Source organism: Tupaia chinensis, unplaced genomic scaffold (assembly GCF_000334495.1).
Source record: "Tupaia chinensis unplaced genomic scaffold, TupChi_1.0 Scaffold000382_1, whole genome shotgun sequence".
Lineage (NCBI taxonomy): Eukaryota > Metazoa > Chordata > Mammalia > Scandentia > Tupaiidae > Tupaia > Tupaia belangeri.
This window is the reverse complement of record NW_006159884.1, coordinates 642,409-663,312: the sequence shown is the minus strand read 5'-3', so window position 1 is coordinate 663,312 and position 20,904 is coordinate 642,409. Positions and strand designations below refer to the sequence as shown.

General features: G+C 37.0%; 1 protein-coding gene across 1 annotated transcript in view; it reads right to left on the bottom strand.

The window, feature by feature from the left end:
* The window catches only part of SAMSN1 (SAM domain, SH3 domain and nuclear localization signals 1), a 59,087-nt gene extending 58,892 nt beyond the window's left edge, over positions 1 to 195 (bottom strand). The window contains exon 1 of the mRNA XM_006153587.3: positions 26 to 195. Within this exon, the coding sequence (XP_006153649.2) occupies positions 26 to 82 (57 nt within the window). The 5' untranslated portion in view covers positions 83 to 195. The remainder of the gene's footprint in view (positions 1 to 25) is intronic.
* Between the last annotated feature and the right edge of the window lie 20,709 nt (positions 196 to 20,904).

The following is a 20,904-nucleotide window of genomic DNA, read 5'->3' as shown; positions in this document are numbered from 1 at the left end:
TAGTGTATGTGCAAAATTATCTTACCTTTGGCTTTTGATGTTTCTCCTTCTCTGAAACATTGGATGGTTTTCGCTTCAGCATTTTGAATTCAGACTACTGCTGAGAAGCGTACTTTCTGCTGTTACAGAAACAACTGGAAACAGTCAGCAGAGTGCTGGCTGTGATGTACAGCATCAGATAAGTTTGGGCCCAGTGACCTGCCACTTCCTCCTTTGGTCAGGATATGACTTCAACATCTACATGGTTAATTCTTTCCCCTTACCGTAAATCACTGGTAACCCTTTATTGTCCTGTTCCTACTGTATGTGTGGGATTGGTTCTTGAATCTCACACTTTGCCATGCCTGCAGTTATCATACGAGTCATAAGGTTTAAACCCAAACTCATTTTCTCAGACTATATACAAATTAAAACCTGCAACCCAATTCTGTAGAAGGAAAAATATATCTATGTAATAAATAAAATCGAACTTCAGATGTTGACCGTACACTACTTTAAAAAAGGAGCGAACTCTCAGGGTAGTCAATATTTCTAAATATGTACTGTTAGAAGGTAAAATAAACTAGACTTCAAAAGTATTAATCCTATTCAAATCACATATATATATATTTTTAAAAATAGATTATGGAAGAGATTCATCCTAAATAAAAATGGGTCCATGATTCGAAACCTAAATGATTATGTACATGTTAATTTTTAAACATATTATAAAGCTCAGACCACTAAATCAATTAATCAGATCCCCCAATTAACCATGTATCTTTTGCTACAAATTATAATACCATATATTGGTAATTGCTATCCCAGCAATGATCCAACAGATCAATTGTCCCTTCAAATGAAGCATCTATTTAATTATCTTGGAATTGAGCAAATATTATTTGAAAAGGTTTTTCTCCTTAAAGTTTAAAAAAAATTGTAGTATGGCGTCAAACCCAAAATACCCAGACGTAAAAGCCAGATGTTTAAACTTTCTGGTGAAATGAGGTTTTACCAAAGAAAGGCTCACAGAAGGTGCAGATCATTGGTTTGACTAAGCAGGTTTGTTTAAGGAAGCTGACCTAGAGGTCTGTTTATAAACCGGAGCTGGAAGGTAGGCGTGCCATATCCTAATTAGCAGCTTGACTACATGACAAACCAACTGGTTCCATTTCCCCACTTGCCCTCACACCTCTAATTCCCTCCTTTCTGAGGCTTAGTTCAGTTCAAATTTCACTAATTCATTGGACAAATTGCATGTCCATTGTGTGTACTGTCTGACAACATGTTAAGCCTCCTGAGTAGCTAGAAAAAAACCTGTTTGGGTTCTATGAGAGAACTGAAAGAATGCATTTGCCAATATTACAGTTAATATGCTTCTACCAAATATTAAAAAAATATTATGTTTCTGAGATCTGTGAGCTGGTAGTTTTCAAACTACTGACAGAAAAGAATCAAGGAGAAAATAAGAGTGACAAGACATTTATGGGACACAGAAATGGATGATTATCTGATGATCTTCATCTTAACTGGAGTTAAGTGTATTCATGTTGGGTAAATTCATCATACAAGCGGTAGTGATGTATAGTGATTGAATGTATAAAATAAATTGAAGTAATTTAAAAAAATACTAACAAGATAAAACTTGAAAACTCTAAGAATGGATGTTTTCTAGAAATAGGCCTATTGTTTATAGACTCTTTGGGTCTCAGTTAAGGCAGCAGCCTAAAAATTTTTTGATTTCATCTCTTAAGAAATTGGAAGTCATTGGGCCAGCAGGTGGTGTGGTGGTTAAGGCACTGGACTCTCACATGGCTACCCATGGTTTGAATCCCAGACCCAGTGGCTTTCAAATCATGTGCATGCATGACCAAATCCTAAGAGGAGAATGAAAGAGAGGATAAGGCAGAATGGCCATCCCCTTCATAGTGTGATTCTCTCTGTGTCTCTTATCATATCATATCACTTCTTATCAGTAATGTGTTATGTTAAAAATGTTTGTGAATCCCAAAGAGGCATGAGATTTCAAATAGTTCTGTCCATGGTAGTGTGTTCTATAGTTAATATCTATACAAGGATAACTAAAGAATTGAGACATACATTTATGGTGCCCACAGCTGGACTGGATGTTCTTTTTAAGTAGTGTTGGACTCAAGTAATTAGTTTAAATATTAATTTATGATCTCTAGGCATTTTGTCATCATTAACACAGTAAGAACTATTTAACATATAAATAAAATGAATATTTCTCTTCAAAATTACAGATTTAAGAAGGAATTTTTCCATTTTCTCCTACTCCTTCTCAGGACATTAAAAGACAGGTATCACACTTGATGTCCTATTACACACAGCTCTTTAAGGAGTGACTCAGAGTATTCCATCAAGTCCAAAGTAAAAGGTACATAGAACAGGTATGGGACAGAGTCACCAGTGAGCACACCAAACTCCCAATCATGATTAAAACGCCTGACCACATGTTGCTTAAGACATGTTCTGAAACAGGAAAATTGCAAAAGTGCAAAGTCTGGGTGCTCTGTTTTCACATATTACCTTAACAGTCTTATAACCCAGGCAGGATAAGACAAGGTTGGAACTTTGTGGCATGTATATCAGTTACTGTTTCTGCATCATAGGTGATGAGTCAAAAATTTAAAGATAATTGCACTACAACAGCAGACATGGAGAAATGTATTTTATGGGAAGGTAAGTAAGTCATAAAAATATCATTTTAAATATGTATTTGTTGGATTGCTAAAACAAAAAATCGACAAATTCAAACCATAAGAGAAGAGCAGATGATAGCAAAATTACATCTGAAGACTTTGATTGAGAAACATTGATTGTCTAAGGACCTCCATCTACATCTCTTAGTCTATCATGAAGTTGAAGAACAAAATTATATATGAATGTTTAGATCAATTCTTGTCTATATTTTATTTAGGACCAGGATATTTGTTCAATGGGCAAAGAGTTTTGAAACCAAACCTTTTAGAATGAGACCGGGTTCCCCGGATTGCTTTAATCTTCTCTAACATCTGGACTGGGCCATAGTTTCTTGCCCACTTGTATTGCTGGGAAACCTTGACCAAGCAATAGTCACTGTGCAGAAAAAAATAAATGGATTGTTTTCTATTTAAGTCTCCAATATTTAGTCACCTATAATTAAAGAAAAGGATTCACTGATAAATGCAACTTAACCTTATGGCTTCCTTCTTCTTTCTGGCCCCTAAGAATAGGCATCATTTCATAATACAGAGAAGGAAAACTTATAGAAAGAAGTCCAGGGGGAAGGGGAATATTCTGTTTCTTCTTGTTTCTGTTTTGGTGGAATTGGTCATCCTAAACTATTATGAACCCCTCTCTACTCAAGATTTCTCTAAGCATTTCATATTGACCAACCTGATGAAGTTCTGAATAGCACTGTATTCAATAATTCAGGAGATGGTTTCCAAGTCATGTGGGGGAACTGGGTTTTGTACTTACCTATAGTTACAGAGTTTGTTCTTACTGTAAGTGACTAAAACACCTCCTTGTTTGAATTTGGGGGTTTACAGAGGAACGATGGCCTAATATTGCTCCAGGCTTACAGCAGGAGTGGAGGGCTTGGGGAGATGGTGCCTTCTCTGTGAACCTCTTACATTCCCTAGTTCTTCGAAGTAATTTTCCTATTCTGTCTCTGATTTACTAATCCTGTTCTGTAAGAGAGCCACCTCCTTCCCTAGTTCTTGATGTCTCTTTTCATGTTTTACTAATTGAAGAGCCTTACAATCACTTTTCTCTTTCTCCTGGTGACCTGGAGAGTTCTGGGGAGTGATAAGCTCAAATTTTGAGAAGTTTCAGGGAGAAGAAATCCTACTCACAGGGAGAGGAAGGAAGATAGAGAGCTATTAAAGTTTCTTTTTCTTTTCTTTTCTTTTTTTTTGGGGAGAGGTTTTTGCTATAGGGCGCGTGCACTCGCCAGACAGACAGAGAGAGACATAGAGACAGAAAACGAGAAATCACCCCCCAGAAGGGATAGTCACACTGCAATCCCTTCTCCTCCATTCTCCTCTCGGGATCTTGGGCATGCACGCACACGCGCCCGGCATGAGTTCTAAGCCACCGGGTCCGGGACGCAAACCGCCTTCGACTACGTGGGAGTCCAGCGACATAGCCATTACGCTAACTGCTGGTTCCCTAAAGTTTATTTTTATCAACAAGATCTGAAATTCAGCATATCTAACACAAGAATTATTTTTTTTCCAACAATCTGGACCAAGTATACATGAGAAATTAATATTTTGCCTATTAGTTTCTCCTTAAGAAATGATGCATTGTGTGAGTTTCATTGTAGAATTCCCATGTATTCACTAATTGTATTGAGTGATGCCCAAACCACTTCTCCTAAGTGATTAAGAAGGTTGGGGAAGAAGCTGAATTAATTTTACCTCATATAGAAAAGGGACAGTAACAGAGGCAGATGTTGGTAGTATTCATGCAAACTAGTGAGTTTAAGAACAATAGAGTCTCAGTGAATTCTGAGTATTTTAACTCTCCTGACAAAGTAAAATATCATGTGGAGATGGAAATATCAAGCAATTTACCAGGTTTTAATAAATAACAAATTTGTCCATTTCCTTTTGTTTTGACTTAAAGCTATACAAGTAAATGATGATTTGGTTCCTTGAGTAGGTTATGTCTATAGGAGAAAAATGCAATGTTTATATGGATCTAAAGTAACTGAAACCTTGAAATTACTAATTCTAACAAATTTGAAGATTGCCATAGTAGTTCACTAGAACGTTTTCCAAAAAAGGGATCTACCTACCCTTGGTGTGCTTGAAACATGTTTCTGAGAGATGATAATGTAACACATTACCTTCTTATCTTGGTTGTAGAAGAAATAGAGCATTGGTATAGATAAAAAGGACCATTGACCCAGCCACTAGAGCACACATTGGTAGATGCTGAGACCACAAGGCAAGCCCAGATTTGATTCTTGGTCCACTGGGTGCCATGGGCAGCATGGACCTGTGGTCCCAACTGCTTGGGAGGCAGGGACAGAAGGACTATGACACAGAAAAACCCTATCTAAAAGGGAAAGGATCAATGATCTAAGACAAATGGTGAACCTAAAGAATCATAATATGGGATGAAACTGTCTTGAAAGAAACAAAGAAGATCTTAGATCACACTTACACATTACAAGATGTTTGAAAGCACAATGTAAAAGAAGATAGAATGATGATAAAGTTCAAAATTTGAAATAAATACAAATTATTTATACTCCTTTGATAAATTATAAATAGACACTTTATAAGTGGTTTCAAAGTCATAATGGTCTTATTGGTCATAATAAAGATGACATAAAATATCCATTTATGGCTAAAAGTTATTATATTCATAGACTGATTTTATTCTTGATGTTATTAATAATAATAACTATTATTTTGAGTGCTTACTATATGCCAGAAATGATGCTGTGTTTATATATCTGAATTTCCTATGGAATCTTCATGAAAATCTCTATGAGCTGCCATTAATCATTCCAAACTTCTAAGTGAGGTTTGGTCATACATCTAATTTACATGGCTAGAAAGTGGTGGAGTCAGGATTCAGCCCAAAGCTTCAGCTGTAACAGTCACTCCATGTCACAAGTCTATTTTGGCATAGCTAGACCTGGCTTAGTATGGAGTGACTCATTTGGCAGTTGAAGTCAGAAAGAGTAAGGCTCAGGGGAGGATTATGTTGAGCTGCTGGCTGCTATATGTAGACAGAATTGGTTCAATCATAACATACACACACACACACACACACACACAAATTGAAACCAGGAAGTCTGCAACCAACCCAGTAACCCCTCCTATAATTAAGAGTCAGCACTGTGGGGAGAAACCTACCCCTTCGTTGTTTTCTCCAACCCATGGTACTTTATTGTGATCTTTACTGCTCCTCGGTCCACCCTGGATAATAATAATTTTCTCCAATTTCATGTTTATAAAAATGGGTGTAGATATTCAGAGTAGGAACACAAATTAGACTTTTCCACACTTCATAAAATTCCTTCAGTTCCAAGGTTCCCATGTATTATGTTCTGAATGTTTTAAGATGCTCCCTGAATTCATATTTTGAAATTACAGGGTGATAGAATTAGGAGATAGAGCACCTTGGAGGATTAGGCCATGAGAACAGAGCTTGTATGGATGGCATTAGTGCCCTTATAAAAGGCAGGAGAGAAACTTCAGCCCTTTCTACCTTGTGAGGACAGCAAGAAGGCACCCTTTGTGAGCCAGGAAACAGCTCCTCTGCAGACTACATCTGACAGTGACATCATTTTCACCTTCCCAGCTTCCAGAATTGTGAAAAATAAGTGTATTTTCTCTTTAGGCTATCCAATGTATAATATTTTTTTCATAGCAGCCCAAAGAGACTAAAAGATCTAATGATGGCTTTTTATTCAGTATCTCGCTATAAACTGATATTATCTGTGAAGTTACTACCGTAAGACTATTTCACTTTATCTCCATCTGGAGATAGAGCTCACTAATTTCTATTTTTATTAAGTGTTTATTATTCCTTTAATCTTTGATTTCTTATTTTACCAGCTTTTGCTTGCCTCAATATCACATACAAATTGTGGTCATAATCTTCACATTTCTGTAATATTTTTCCCTTCTACATTTTTAAATGTCATATTAAGTTTTATAAAACATATAGCATTCACAATGAAAAGAATTAAAAACCAGATGGCCCTTGTCCCATTTCTCTCTACTCCCAGAATTCCTATTTTAACTTTTTTTCCTAATTGCTCATATTAAAGATACTTTTCTAGTCAATTTTATCAAGTTTTCTAAGCTGTAGGCCAATACTTTGATTTATGTATTAGATATTACCTATTTTTTTAATAGAGAGATTTTTCCTTTAGGGCTCATGTGCTCACCAGAGAGATAATGAGAGACAGAGAGACAGAAAGCGAGAAATCACCCCCCAGAGGGGATGGCCATGCCGCAATCCCTTCTCCTCCATTCTCCTCTCGCAATCTTGGGCACGCACACACATGCCTGGAGTGAGTTTTAATCCACTGGGTCTGAGACTTGAAGCACAGTCAATTAGGTGAGAGTCTAGCAACGTAACCACAGTCAAGTAGGTGGGAGTCTAGCAATGTAACCAGTACACCTTACACCTTCTGTTGGTCTCTTGACATTACCTATTAATTCCTGCTTTTGTCCTGGAAATTTTATACTCTTTCACTCTCCAACTTCCTTACAATTATTTTCTTAAATCATTAGTCATTGTTTACATTATCATTATGTAAGTAATATTATTCACAGTCAAGTCAAATGGTGTCCAATGCTTTATGTCCTCTTTACCATGTATTTTTGGAATTAATAACTTTTTTGGGGCAAGCTGGTGGAGTAATGGTTAAGGTGCTAGACTCCCATATGGCCAACCACAGTTCGAGTCCCAGACTTAGTGGTTTGAGAATCACACTGGGCATGTGTGCAGACGTGCCCAAAGTTTTAGGAGAACAATGGAAGAGAAGGGATGGTGGTGTGGCCATCCCTCTTAGGGGGTGATTTCTAACTTTCCCACTCACTGTCTCTCTCCTGTCTAGTGAGCACACAAGTTCTATGGCAAAACTTTAGGGGGGAAAATGGGATCAGCAGTGGTGGTTATGTCACTGGACTCCCACATAGAAGACCACATTTAGAGTCTTGGACCTGGTGACTTGAAGATCATGCCAGGTGCATGTGCATGTGTTCTCAAGATCCTGAGAGGAGAATAGAGGAGAAGGGATTGTGGCATGGCCATCGCCCTTGGGGGTGATTTCTCACTTTCCCTCTCACTGTCTCTCGTCTCTCTCTCTAGGAGTGCATGTGTCTTAAGGCAAAAGCCTCTAAAAAAAACCTTTATTTTTATATGATTGGTTTCCTACACATTATGGTTAATATTTCCCAAATATATCCCCCCACAAACCTGTCTTGTGATTTGTTTTGAATATTTAATGCCAGATACTATACTTATAATTTCGAATGCTGAAACTTATTTTTCCATCCTTGGGTTCCAATGTGGTTTGTTTGTTCTCCACTGAGGCTGAAACAAATTCTCTTTAATCTCCTCTAATCCTCTCTTCACTGAGTCTTAAATCATGTTGCTGTTGTTTTGGTCTACTTTCTCATTTTTTTGAGTATACCTCCTTAACAGAAAAATGACTCCTAGTTCTTTTTAGATTCTTATATATATTTGGATGTGCTTTTGACTTGAAATAGATTTCTAGCTTGCAAATGAGATTTTCCTCAGACTTCAGAAGGCCTCTCCAATTGCATTTTAGCTTTCAGAGTTGAGAAATCTAACACCATTGTGATTCCTGGTTTATTGTGTATGATCTATTCCTCTCTCCCTCGCTTACTCTTTTTCTCTCTCTGTATTTGCCCTTTGTCCTTGGTGTGATCTAAATTGTCATATTATATGCTTCAATATGGATTATTTCATAAATTCCCTTCAGGTCTGTGTTTCCTTGATACATAAAATCTTTCTTTGGTCTCCCTTTCTGTAAACTGTTAGATCCAGTGTAGAATACCCTGGGTTGATGCTCTCATTTTTTTTTACGTCTCTCTCTCTCTATCCTCTATTACTTGACTTTTTAGTTTGCTTTTTAGGAAAATTGTATTACTTTTTCTACTATTATAATACATGTTTTATTTTAGCTATAATACTTCTAGGTTACGAAAGTTCTTTGTGATTGTTTCGTTTTCAAAACATTTGGTTCTGAAGTCTTGGAGAGGCAGTTAAATGTAATGGTCAAGAAGATGGACTTTAACAAGACTTTCTAGGTTCAAATCTTGGCTCTCCCATTTACTAGGATGACCTTGGCAAGTTACTTAGCTTTCCGTAAAATGGGCATGACAGTCATGCCTACTTGAAAGAGATTGCTATGAGAATTAAAAGACTTCGTAATAGAGATTAGTAGAAAAACACCTGACATATACTAAGCAGTAGATAATAACTAAATACATATTTGAATATGTCCTGTTACCTTTCTGAGGTTATTATTTTTACAAATTTCCTTCTATTCTCTTCACTGTCTTTGTTTCTTTCTGATTTTTTTCTGTGTGCTTTGATTTCTGTTCATCTCTGAGGCTATCATCAAATGTCTAATGATATTGGTTATCAATGCATGACTAATAGCATGGTATGAAAAACACTACCAGAAGCTCTGTGTACACTGGTGGGCTTGTTAGGTGATCACACAGTGAGGAAGACTTTTCATAAGATGCTCAGATTTCAGTTTCTTGAGTTCTTTCTCTGAGACCATTCAGGTTATGCAGATAATAATCTTTCCCTTCCTTGTTCTCTTCAAATGTTAAGGCTTTCCAGAACTCTGTGGTGCACAGAGTTTTAGTTTCATTGCAGCGTTATCTCTCCAGATTCTGAGATTTGCCAGTAGTTGCAATCCTCCATTCTCCTTTCAGCATCCAAAATACTAGTTGCCATTTTTTTCTCCTCTTTTTCATATATATGTGTCTCTGTAGATTCACGTCTTTCCAGTAAATATATGTGACTAATAGACTCTATTTAAGCAAAGTCTACTTTTGTCAAGTATATTTCTTCATGTTTATTACCTTTAACTCTTTTCTTTCACCCTGCCCTTTAACACATTCATGTATCTTTATCTCATTTGTTCTGTTGTGAACTACATGAAATTTGTTGCTAGTCACATAACACTGTCCCCTGAACAGAAGGACAAGGCTCCTGGCATCACATGTGGGAGGAAGGAAGGACAGAAACATGAAGGTGTCCATTGGAGGTTCATGGCCACATTGTCTCTCCATATTTGCATATTCTTTTCAGGAGCTCAGAAAATCTCTATCCTGGGAAGAGTTTGCCTTTTCATTCTTTAGAAGACAGTATAAAACAAAAGTCAGTAACTCATGTTTTCAATAAAACTCTTTGAAATAACTTTTAAACTAAGAATAAAATTTACCACCTGAATTATATCTTAGATGACAGAAACTGAACCCTGTCCATAGTACAGTACAGACAGAACAAAGCAAACTAAGTTTTTGCACAATTCCATTTTTTAATGTTTATCTTAACACAGTACACTTCACGTGTACTATTAAAAATCTTCCACTGAATTTATACTGTGTTCCTCAGAAGAAAAAGAGGAAGGTGGATTGTACTGATCAATAGACCATGATTTCCTGTCTTTACCTACTAAAGAAAAATGTTATTAATAAAATATTGCAAAGAGATATATATGAGCTTCCTTTCCTTAGAAAAGCTATTCTTAAACAGGAAGAGCAAGATTACTTCTATTTCCCTTCTATTTTTACTTATCAGAAAAATTTATAGCAGATTCAAGAATGATTGGATTGTTTTTAGATCTTATCATTTTTAACTATGCTACGTTGCAAAGCAATAAGAGATGGTAATTGTATAATCTATTTATTGAAACAATCAAACTCCTTGTATGATCTTTATGCCCTCCAGTATGACTTCAATATAATTATAATATGAAATACTTTAATTATGTATCCATTTAATGTCTAATGAATATAATTATGGTGGATATTTTTAAGGTAAAAATGATTACCACAGTAAAGGCAAATTTCATGATGTCTTATGTGTGTATGTACACAACCAGGATTAGGACAAACTTCATTTAAATAAAATTCTGTATTTTCCTTTTAACATGACAGGTAATAGAGTTTCTTCAGAGACTGTGTGTTGTAAATAGGTACACTTTCCCACCCCATCCCAACACACACAAAGTGAGGTTTCCACATAAAGCATGAAGCTACAGTAAGGCACGGCTCCTCAGAAACCTTCTGTATTCTAATTTTAAAGCATTTGTATTTGTCATTTGTGGGAAAGGAAAAATCAAGTGGTCATTTAGAGGATTTTACAATACATTACCAGCAACTCAATTCTCTTTTGCTCTCTAATGAGAAAACTTTCTATAACTTTTTAGCTATGCTTGTGAGAAATGAAAAGACATCTAGCTTTCGTTTGTCAACCAACTACTGTAGAATGATGAACCAACTACAACCAGCAGTTAGCGTAATGGCTATGTCGCTGGACTCCCATGTAGTCTACTGCGGTTCGCGTCCTGGACCCGGTGGCTTAAAACTCACGCTGGGCGCATGTGCGTGCGTGCCCAAGATCCTGAGAGGAGAATGGAGGAGAAGGGATTGTGGTGTGGCCATCCCCACTGGGGAGTGATTTCTCACTTTCTGTCTCTATGTCTCTCTCTGTCTGTCTGGCAAGTACACACGCCTATAGCGAAAATCTCTCCAAAAAAAAAAGAATGAGGAACCAACTAGATGAGTTAATATCCATGCCCAGTAGTCCAAGTAAACTAACTGATGAGCTGAAAATTAATATCTGCTTGTAGAGAAGCCAGGTTATATTTTATTATCTTTTCGAGGGCATGGAATGTTTTTTAATTGCCAGAGGAAACATGCACTTGACAAAGAGGGATGGAGAGACAAAGAAAGAGAGAGAAAGCACACCTCAATAGGGCATAGTCACACTACAATCCCTTCTCCATTTCTCCATCTTGTCAGGACTTTGAACACACACATGGCAGGAATGTTTTTCAAGCAATAACGACTGGGATTCAGACCTCGGTTAGCCATGTGTGATATGGCTTCCTTCATCACGAGGCTACAGGGTCAGCCCAAGGGCATGAGAATCTGAACACCTGACATAGCCTCCCCAAGCAGTTGTACACTCTGACAAGTTCTCTGCTGATACGGTCTGGCTCGGGGGCTTTCTTCTCCTCACGTCATCCATCCACAGGAGCAATGCAGTGTTGTGAGAGCATGTGGACCATGGAGGATTAGCATGGACTGGAAGTCAAGCAAGCTATTTGAACTTGGGCCCAGCATTTGTCCTCTCTGTGTCTCAATAGTCTCAATGAATAAGGCTAAACTAAGGCTTCCTCTTGAGATCCTTGTTAGAATTAAAACAAACAATATGTATAAAGTTTGAGTATAGAGGAAATCTTAACAAATGCCAATTTCACCTTCACTCCTTCTACCAAGGTAGAAAACTGGGAGGTTCACAGACGATCAAGCCTCATTCTCATTCTAGCATGTCATCACAGTGTGACCCAACTTCCTGGTAACGTGTTCAACCTCTGATTTCCAAAGCCTGTACATAGGCTATAGCTACTTCAACTATGTTGTTGCTAATGTTCTCTCTTTGTCACATGCTATAAGGGCAACTGAATGTCCATTTATCCCCCGTTACCGGCGAGGGGAATTTCTGCAGGGGAATTCAGTTCTGCTTTCATTTTGATTCAGCCGTAAGCATTGACCTGTGGATATTCAATTGCATTAGAATGCCACACTCTTCCATGTGACTAGGAAGGTCTTAAGACCTTCTGACCTTCTGATCTGTCTGACCTTTGCCTACTCTTGCCACTCTCTTTTTTCCTCTGATTTGCTCATGCCGTTCTTCTCTCTGTGCTTGCACATCACTCAGTGCTTTTTTTTTTTTTTTTTTAAATCTTTGGCTTTTTCTCAAGCTCTTTCTTCTGCTTAAAGTGCTCTTCCTTTTGACATTGACATGACTGGTTCCTTGTCATCATGGGAGTACCATGATGCCTTCACAGCACCTCCACAGAAAGTCTTTCCTAACTACAGACCTACATGGGCCTGATAGTTTTTACTGTTTTGCTGGTTTATTGTTTTTTTGTGTGTGGGGTTTTTTTTCTGGTTACCTGGAACAAAGAAGCCATGCCCGCCATTAGTTTTAGCATAAAGCACAGATCAGAGAGGATCTTAGGGAGTGTTGTTGAGTGGATGGCCAACTCTAGGTGTGTACACTTCAGACCATCTCCTTAGAAAGGATCAAGATTGAGATTGCAGAATCCATATCCCTCAAAGCTAAAAAAGGATGATGGCAAGCAGAACAAATATTGAATTAAGTGGTATCAGAAAAAAATCTTGCAAAAATTTTGAAACACACAGTATAAACCACTTGAAAAAATACTTTATCCTTTATGGAGAAATCCATAGATATGTCAAAATACCTTCGTAATGATGATAATGATGAGTTATTGATTTACATAATATTCTTTCTCAAGGCTTCAACACCTTTTAACATAAATTATTTTATCCTAACAGCTTTTCTGTGAGGTACTTACCCTCATTTTATGTGTATGGGAAACTGACTATTTGAATTTTCTTTTCTACCGACTCAGCTCCTGATTCCAGTACTTCTCATCCTGAGCCCACCCATGAATGTTCTTGCTAAGCATTCATTGAAATAAAATACCTCCTTGCATGTTGAAATATATACATATATATTGGTCCCATTTTCACTGAAATCCGGGACCTATAATTCTCTAAGTATTATAACTTGATTTGAATTTGCTAACTCATCATATATGCTTTAGAAAATAACACTTCTCTTTCTAAAGAGAAAAGAAACTTCTCAATAAATGATAAATACTTAGGGGGAAAACATAGACTTTTGTTTTCTAGTTCATGGTACAGTCAGTATGTCATGTTTCATGAAAAGCCAACTTCTTTATTTCAGCCAGCAAATTGTTGAATAGGATCAAAAGCTGAACAGAATCCTCTTGTTAAAGTCACCTTGTGAAGGTGCCAACTTGAAAACTGCAGAAGTTTGCACTGGTCTTTAAGTCCATATAGCTTTGGTCACCAGCCTGAGAAACTCTAACATGCTTAAGTACCTTTTCTACAACTGACTGATATTTTGCACTAGTGATAACCCCTTAGCAGAATCCCTCTTTTAACTAGGTAGAGAGAAGACAGAGTGGTATTTCGATTCCCCCCAAAATTAAGGCATTGCTTCTGGGCTGGTCCTGTTATTTCTCTCATGTTCCAAGATTAAGAGGAGGACTCTATTTTATTTGTTTAACAAGTATTTATTGAATGTATACTATGAACCTAGCACTCTGCCAGATGTCCAAAGATGGAAAGGCCTGGACACTGCCTTTTGGAGTTTACAGTGCAGTGAGAAGACAGACCTATTAATAGACAAGAAAAGTCTTTATAACATTGTCTGTAATAATCCAAAGTACAATCAGTAGTCAAAGAATAGAGGGTAAATGGCTAATTTGCCTCGAGACATGAAGATGTGCTATTAGTATGAAGAAAGTGATGCTTGAGGAAATATCAAGCAAAATAGGAACTCTCTAGGCAGACAAGGGAAAGTGGTAGGCAAAGTATATGATCAGATTGGAGGTGTGAGAGTGTTTGATATGGTCTAAAAGAGAGGAATAACTCCTTACAGCAAGTGTATGTAGTGGAAACATACACAAGGAAAGGAAAACAACAGGTAAAGGGGCTGTCAGGTGTTTGTTCAAGGCCAGGTTAGAAAGAGGTTGTGTGGTGGGTGTTATGGATTCAATTGAGTCCTCAATAAAGATATGCGGAAATCCTAACCCCTAGTACCTCAGTATGTGATCTGATTTGGAAATAATGTTGCAGACATATTTGGTTAGCTGATATGGGGTCATACTGCAATTGGGTGGATTTTTATTCTGATATGGTATCCTTAATTAAAGGGGTATATTTAGACACTCACATGCACAAAGTGAAATCAACGCAAGAAAACATCATGATAGGTTGGCCATGTAAAGACAGAGGCAGAAGTTACACCACCACAAATCAAAGAATGCTTTGGGCTGCCAGAAGCTGAAGGAAGTAAGAAAGGCTGCTCCCTGACAGGCTCTCTCTTTGAAGAGAGTATGATTCTGCCAACACCTTGATTTTGAACGTCTAGTCTCCAGAGTTGTGAGACAATAATATCTGTTGTTTATTTTGTTTGTTTTTGGGTTTTTATTTTTTGTTTGTTTGTTTCTTTAGAGAGATTTTGCTACAGGGCATTTGTGTTTGTGGGAGAGAGACAGAGAAACAGAAAACAAGAAAGCATCCCCTGGGGGAATGGCCACATCCCAATCCCTTCTCCTCCATTCTCCTTTTGGGATTCTGGGTATGCACACACATGGACTTGGTGTGAGTTTGAAGCCACTGGATCCAGGACTCTAACCACGGTTGACTGCGTGGGAGTGCAGTGACATGACCATTATTCCATTTGCTGATTCCATTATTAACTGTTTTGCAGTCATCCAGTTTGTACTACTTTGTTATGGCGGCCCTAGGAAACTAACATACTATGCTAAACAACGTTGTTTTGAATATTATGGAGTACACGTTTCTATGGGACAGGAAACTTGAAAAACTGTTACCAAAGCAAGAAAGAGACAAAGATGTGAGGGTAAAGTGAAAAGCGTTGAATAGAATGTAGAAGTGTGATCTAGAGATGGGAAGTGGACAGATGTACCTTTCCTCCAATTTTCAAAAATTTCCAGGTCTATTGACTACTATATTTTCTCAGTGTTTCTTTGTGAAATAAGTGCTTAGAATAAAGAAAAAATCATCTTTTTTCCTACTCTCAGTCTGGTCCAAAATGTTGTGTTAGAGTTCTCCTGTCTCATAATGTTAACTGGATAAAGAAAGTGGCATGCTTTGAAATTCAGTCCTGCCATACCCCCATTTTAGTGAGAAGAATGTCACAATGAAAAATGACAGTACTAATGCTATAATATGGGCACTTAAAATTATTTTAATAGATATTTTGATGTTGATGAAAAAATAATTCAGTTGAAAACTCATAACCATGAAATGAATAAAATTAATTTTCCAGTAGCAAGCCACTTGAGTTCCCAGAATTGTTTTCCTGAATCTTTATCCTAATTGAAAAACTGATTTATATCTGTATCTTGAAATGTCTATTCTCATGCGAGTAAAATATTTAAGAAACATATTATATCAAAGATCAATACTAAGGATACTGGAATACAACTATTAGTTCTGCTAGATGTATTTCTTCCAAATATCATAAACTGTGATAACAATTGGGATTTTGATAATGACTTTTTTCTAATTTGGGTAGGTGGCATCTTAACCTATGACACTCCTAAAGCTATGTACCTGTTAGCTATTTCTAATCTCGAATAGTTTCAGTAGGTCCTATGGTAAATATAGAAGACTTGAGTATGTTGTATATCAAGCAACCTGAATGCACAGACACACACACATCCATGCATACTTTTTAAGAGATATATCTTTACTATAGTGACAAAATTCACTAAAGAGCAAAAGAGAGTGATAAAGTATTCTGATTCACAGTCTGTAATTTGATTATAACCTCCAGAGACACAACATGTTGTACTTGTGCATGTGAGTGAATAATTTAATGCATATAAGACATATCCCAATTTAACTTTCCTTTATTTACCAAAATACTATTACTGACACTGTTAAAATATTAACTAGATGACAAAACAAAAATATAAAGCATATGTTTCTAATGTAATTATATTGAAAAAAATTAACATGATGTCCCTTTGTTTAAAAAATGAAATATATAATATAATCAATTTAAAATCAATTATATTATTAAATTGAAACTTTCTAAACATAAAAACTTTGTGTACACAATTCAGTATTCAGATGTCTTTGCACCGGTATGTAAAATAACAAAGTTTACATAGGAAAATTAAGGTTCAGAGGTGAAGAATGAAGGTGTAAGTTAAGGTGAAGAGGCTTGATTGAAAGAAACAGAGAGCTGAGGTCAGACTGGGTCTAGAGACCTAGCATAGTTCCTGGTGGTGTAGATGAAGCACGTGCTGTTCTCACGTGACCTCCTTCCCCACTGATTAAACCGTGGCTACCAATACAACAGAGGTTTCTGTTCTTAATGACTGCTACAAAATAGTTTAGAAAAGCTGGAAGACTTAAAGTACTGTATGATAATTTCTTACCCAGCAAATCCTTTTTTCTCCAAGGAAAGAACAGATATAAAACATCTGGAAGGAGTTGTGAACATGGATGTTGAGAGAGGTGTGCTGTCTCCCTATATTTAACATTTATGTCAGTATCAGTAGTGGCAGAATTACCTGAATCGCAAAAGACTAAACAACGATACGAGCTCGTAACAAATACCAGTGAAAATTAAACAGAAAGGCTCTAAACCCATATGGTTTGGCTGAGTTGGCTTTATTTACCCACTGGCATTCAGGCATTTGTTTTTTCATTTCTTTTCCCAGTACCATTTTTAAGTTCCTACTATGTTTCTAATTTGATACATTTCTCTTTCTTTTCTTTTACTTTTTCTTCTTTTTTTTTTTATTTTTGGCTTGCTATAGGGTGTGTATGCTCACCCTATAGCAAGAGAGTGAGACAGAAAGTGAGAAATTCTCTCCCAGTGTGGTGGCCACACTGCAATCCCTTCTGCCCCATTCTCCTCTCAGGATTTTGGGCACTCATGCACACATGCTGAGTGTGTTTTTCAAGCGACCGTGTCTTGGACCTGAATTGCTTAGTCAACCATGGGGGATGCCTTCACCACACCACTGGCTGGCCCAAAAATCTCCCTATTTTTAAAAGGCCAGATTTGCAAATACTATCTGAATTGTAAAAGCAGTAATGTCCAGTTCTGAATGCAAGTAATAGCTTTCAAATAAGATAATATCAGAGAAGACCTTTGATGATTCCATACTGATTTTAAGGGAGAATTATTTAGAAATGAAAGTGAAGAATATTGTTTGTAATTTAAAAGTCACTCTTTTCCATATCCATATACTAAGTCTATTTTATTACTAATGTGCAGAAGAAGATAAGAAGAAGAGAGATTTCTTGGAAGAGGAAGATGAGCAATATTTAATTATATTTGACTATAGATCACAACATCTCATTTAACCCTCTTAACAGCTGTATCAAGGAGGACAGAGTGGCACAAAACAGATAACTCCAGGCCTGTCTTATTTCTCTACTCTTTACAGTAAAATTTCATGCAGCCTGAAGTTCACAAACAAATTAGGAAGATTATAAACCAGAAGAAACCCTGTTCATTACTGTAGCAGTGGCTATACATATAAACATTGCTTTTCTAATCTAAGAACATAGCCTTCTCCTTTTTCTCTACCTTTCTTTCTTCTGGTTCTTTCCTTTCCCACTTCCTACCTTGTAATTCCTTCGTCAGGTCTCACTACGTTTTCCCCTTCTCTTAAGACCCAAGGGAATATGTCTCAGGTACAATCAAAGGAGAAAACTGAAATCTGTGGAGAGTGACTCTCAATCAATTCAGGAAAAAGTCGTAGTGTGCAGAAGCTCATAAAATAGCATAAAGAAAACGAGGAAAGAGCAGTAATTGAACCTACGCAGAGGTGACAGAGAGAAAATCAAAATGAACAAACAAGGGAGCATGTCAAGCCAGGAAGAGAAAATCACATTTTGGTTGTGTACAAAATATAGCAACCCTCAAAGATATATGGAAAAGTTCTTCCATTAGTCATCCTAGTAGCCGTAAGAGGTGAAGAGATGGAGTTGAAGTGGCAAAGTAGCTTAGTGAACTCAACAAAATGCTATCTTTACACATGAGTCTATAATTACCTTACTGGTTTTGAGATGTGGTTTTCTAAAATATGTATTTGTTTCCTTTTAACATTGGTTCTTGGCCCCCACCACTAAACCATGCAGAGAGCTAAGCAATCTCACATAACATACCTGTTACCATCATAACAGTAATTCTGAAGCAAAGGCTATATCTTTCCCACCACACAGAAGAAATAATTGAGGATCAGAGAGTAGGGTGACTATATATGCATGAGTTCAAATTTAAACTTAAAATTCCTTCTTCTAAAGTCTAGTAGTCTTTCCCTTGAACCATACTTCATAAATTTATAAACATCATGGGGAACCCAGTGCTAATCACACTAAAAGGGTAAAAATGCTCTGCAGACACTAAGATTTTTTTTTTTTCCTTGAGAGATTTTTGCTATAGGATGCATGTACTTGTCAGAGAGACAGAGAGGGATGGCCACATTGCAATCCCTTCTCCTTCAGTATCCTCTCAGGATTTGGGGCAAGCACACACAATACACCTAGCATGAGTTTTAAGCTGCCGGGTCCGAGACTTGAACCACGGTCGACTACGTGGGAGTTCAGTCACATAATCATTACTCCATCAGCTGGTTCTAACACTAAGATTTTAATAAATATTTGGTGACTGATTGAGGCATTTAATTTAAAAGACAATCCAAAGTGCTGTTTTTCCCTGCCAATAAGGTGGGAGGGGGCATACGTCTAAATGATGGAAATAATAGGAGCATGCCATAGGTCCTTCACTTCCAATTACACACATGTGTAGTCTTTCTAGTTAGTTCCTTTTTTGTTACTAGTGAAGATGTAGTATTGCCTTCCTAGTGATTTGCCCAGATACAAAGACCAAGCTCTGGTTGACAAGGCTTGGTATTAGTCACGTGTGTGCTGCAGTTCCTTTGGTTCAATTTAAACTCAGTTCTGTTTTAGTTAAGAGAGACTTTTCTACACTTTCACTGTAAGTGAATTAATGCACAATAAATACGGCCATCAAATTTACTAATTGTGTTAAATTAGGATATCTGAGGGTTGCAAGACTATCAGGAAAAGCACATTACAGAAGCTAAGTACTCAATTTCAGAAGCCTTTTAACATAAATATTTCAAAATCATTGGTTTTGTTACCTTTTAACATCAGTGATTTTCATTTCCCACAATTTCTTCTGACATTTAAAGGAAAAAAATTTAAATACCTATTGCATCACATGTAACTGCCACCATATAATGCCACTTAAAAATGACAGTATTTTCTAAAGGAAAGGATAGAGAGAGATTAGCCATGGTGAATCAAATGGATTTTTTTTCATATTTCTTTTTGACCTATGTTGGTGTTAACCCATACAAACACACATGTACACACACACACACGTGCATACACATACACACACTCTATGTAGAGATCTCTTTAAAACCCCTCAGCATGGTTCAAACATCTTAGGATTCAGAGATTATAGCCAAACAATATTGGAAATTCTTACCAAAGTAAGTTGGCTTTATAACTAGTAAACTGGGCATTTTCTTTGACCCTCTGACAAAGGGATAACTTCTATTCTTCAGTGGCTATGTAGAATGTTGTGTTCGGAGCCTTTTGTCATGTAGAAACAGTCTTAACACAGGGTTTCATGGTTTCTAAACCAAGCAAAGGGAAACCGCCAACACATCCTTACTGGGGAGTAGTTGTCAGGAGAATTGAAAATGGCAACAAATAAAATAAAAGAGATGCCTATTTTTGGAGGAAGTTGCACAAATGAGTTAGGTGAATGCTTTTTGACCCACTTTAGATGTTAAACTTGGGAAGAAAAAAAAAAAAAAACAAAAAACAATGACCCACTTAAGAGAATAACATTCTATTTACTTAGCTGTCAAAGAAGATCATGATTATGGAATCTTCATTTAAAGACAGTTTTATAACATCTGAGAGGGGTGGTAATTGGCCTGATAATTTGTTTCAGGGTATTTTTCTACTCCAAGATATATCAAAAGTCCCAAACACTCTCTAGTGGGATTTTTAACTGAGTTAGTAGGAAAGCCCAAAACTACCTCTGGGGACTTAACTGCTGCATTTACTAGGGTTTCTGTATACTTTCCAAGTTAATCGTGAAGGCCTTGAGCATTTAGTGTGACTGAGGGCTACCCAGAGGATCCCTGGTTTCCTTTTCTTTTTTCTCAACATGAGGTATGTCTCTCATAAGAAGAGAGTTCAGAAGACCTTGACTGAAATCCCAGTTCAATCCTGAAACTGACTGACCTTTATCAACTTCCTCAATCCTCCAAGCTCCATGGCTTCATTTGGAAAATTAACTACTTTCCAGGGTTACTATATCTTTTAGTTTAATAATTTGTGGAAATACTATACATGTGAGAAAGTTTCAAAAAGGCTTCGTTTTGTTTTTGTTTTTGTTTTTTTTGGAGAGTTTTTGCTATTGGGCACATGCACTCACCAGAAAGGCAGAGAGAGACAGAGAGATAGAAAGTGAGAAATTACCCCCCAGGGGGGATGGCCACACCGCAATCCCTTCTCC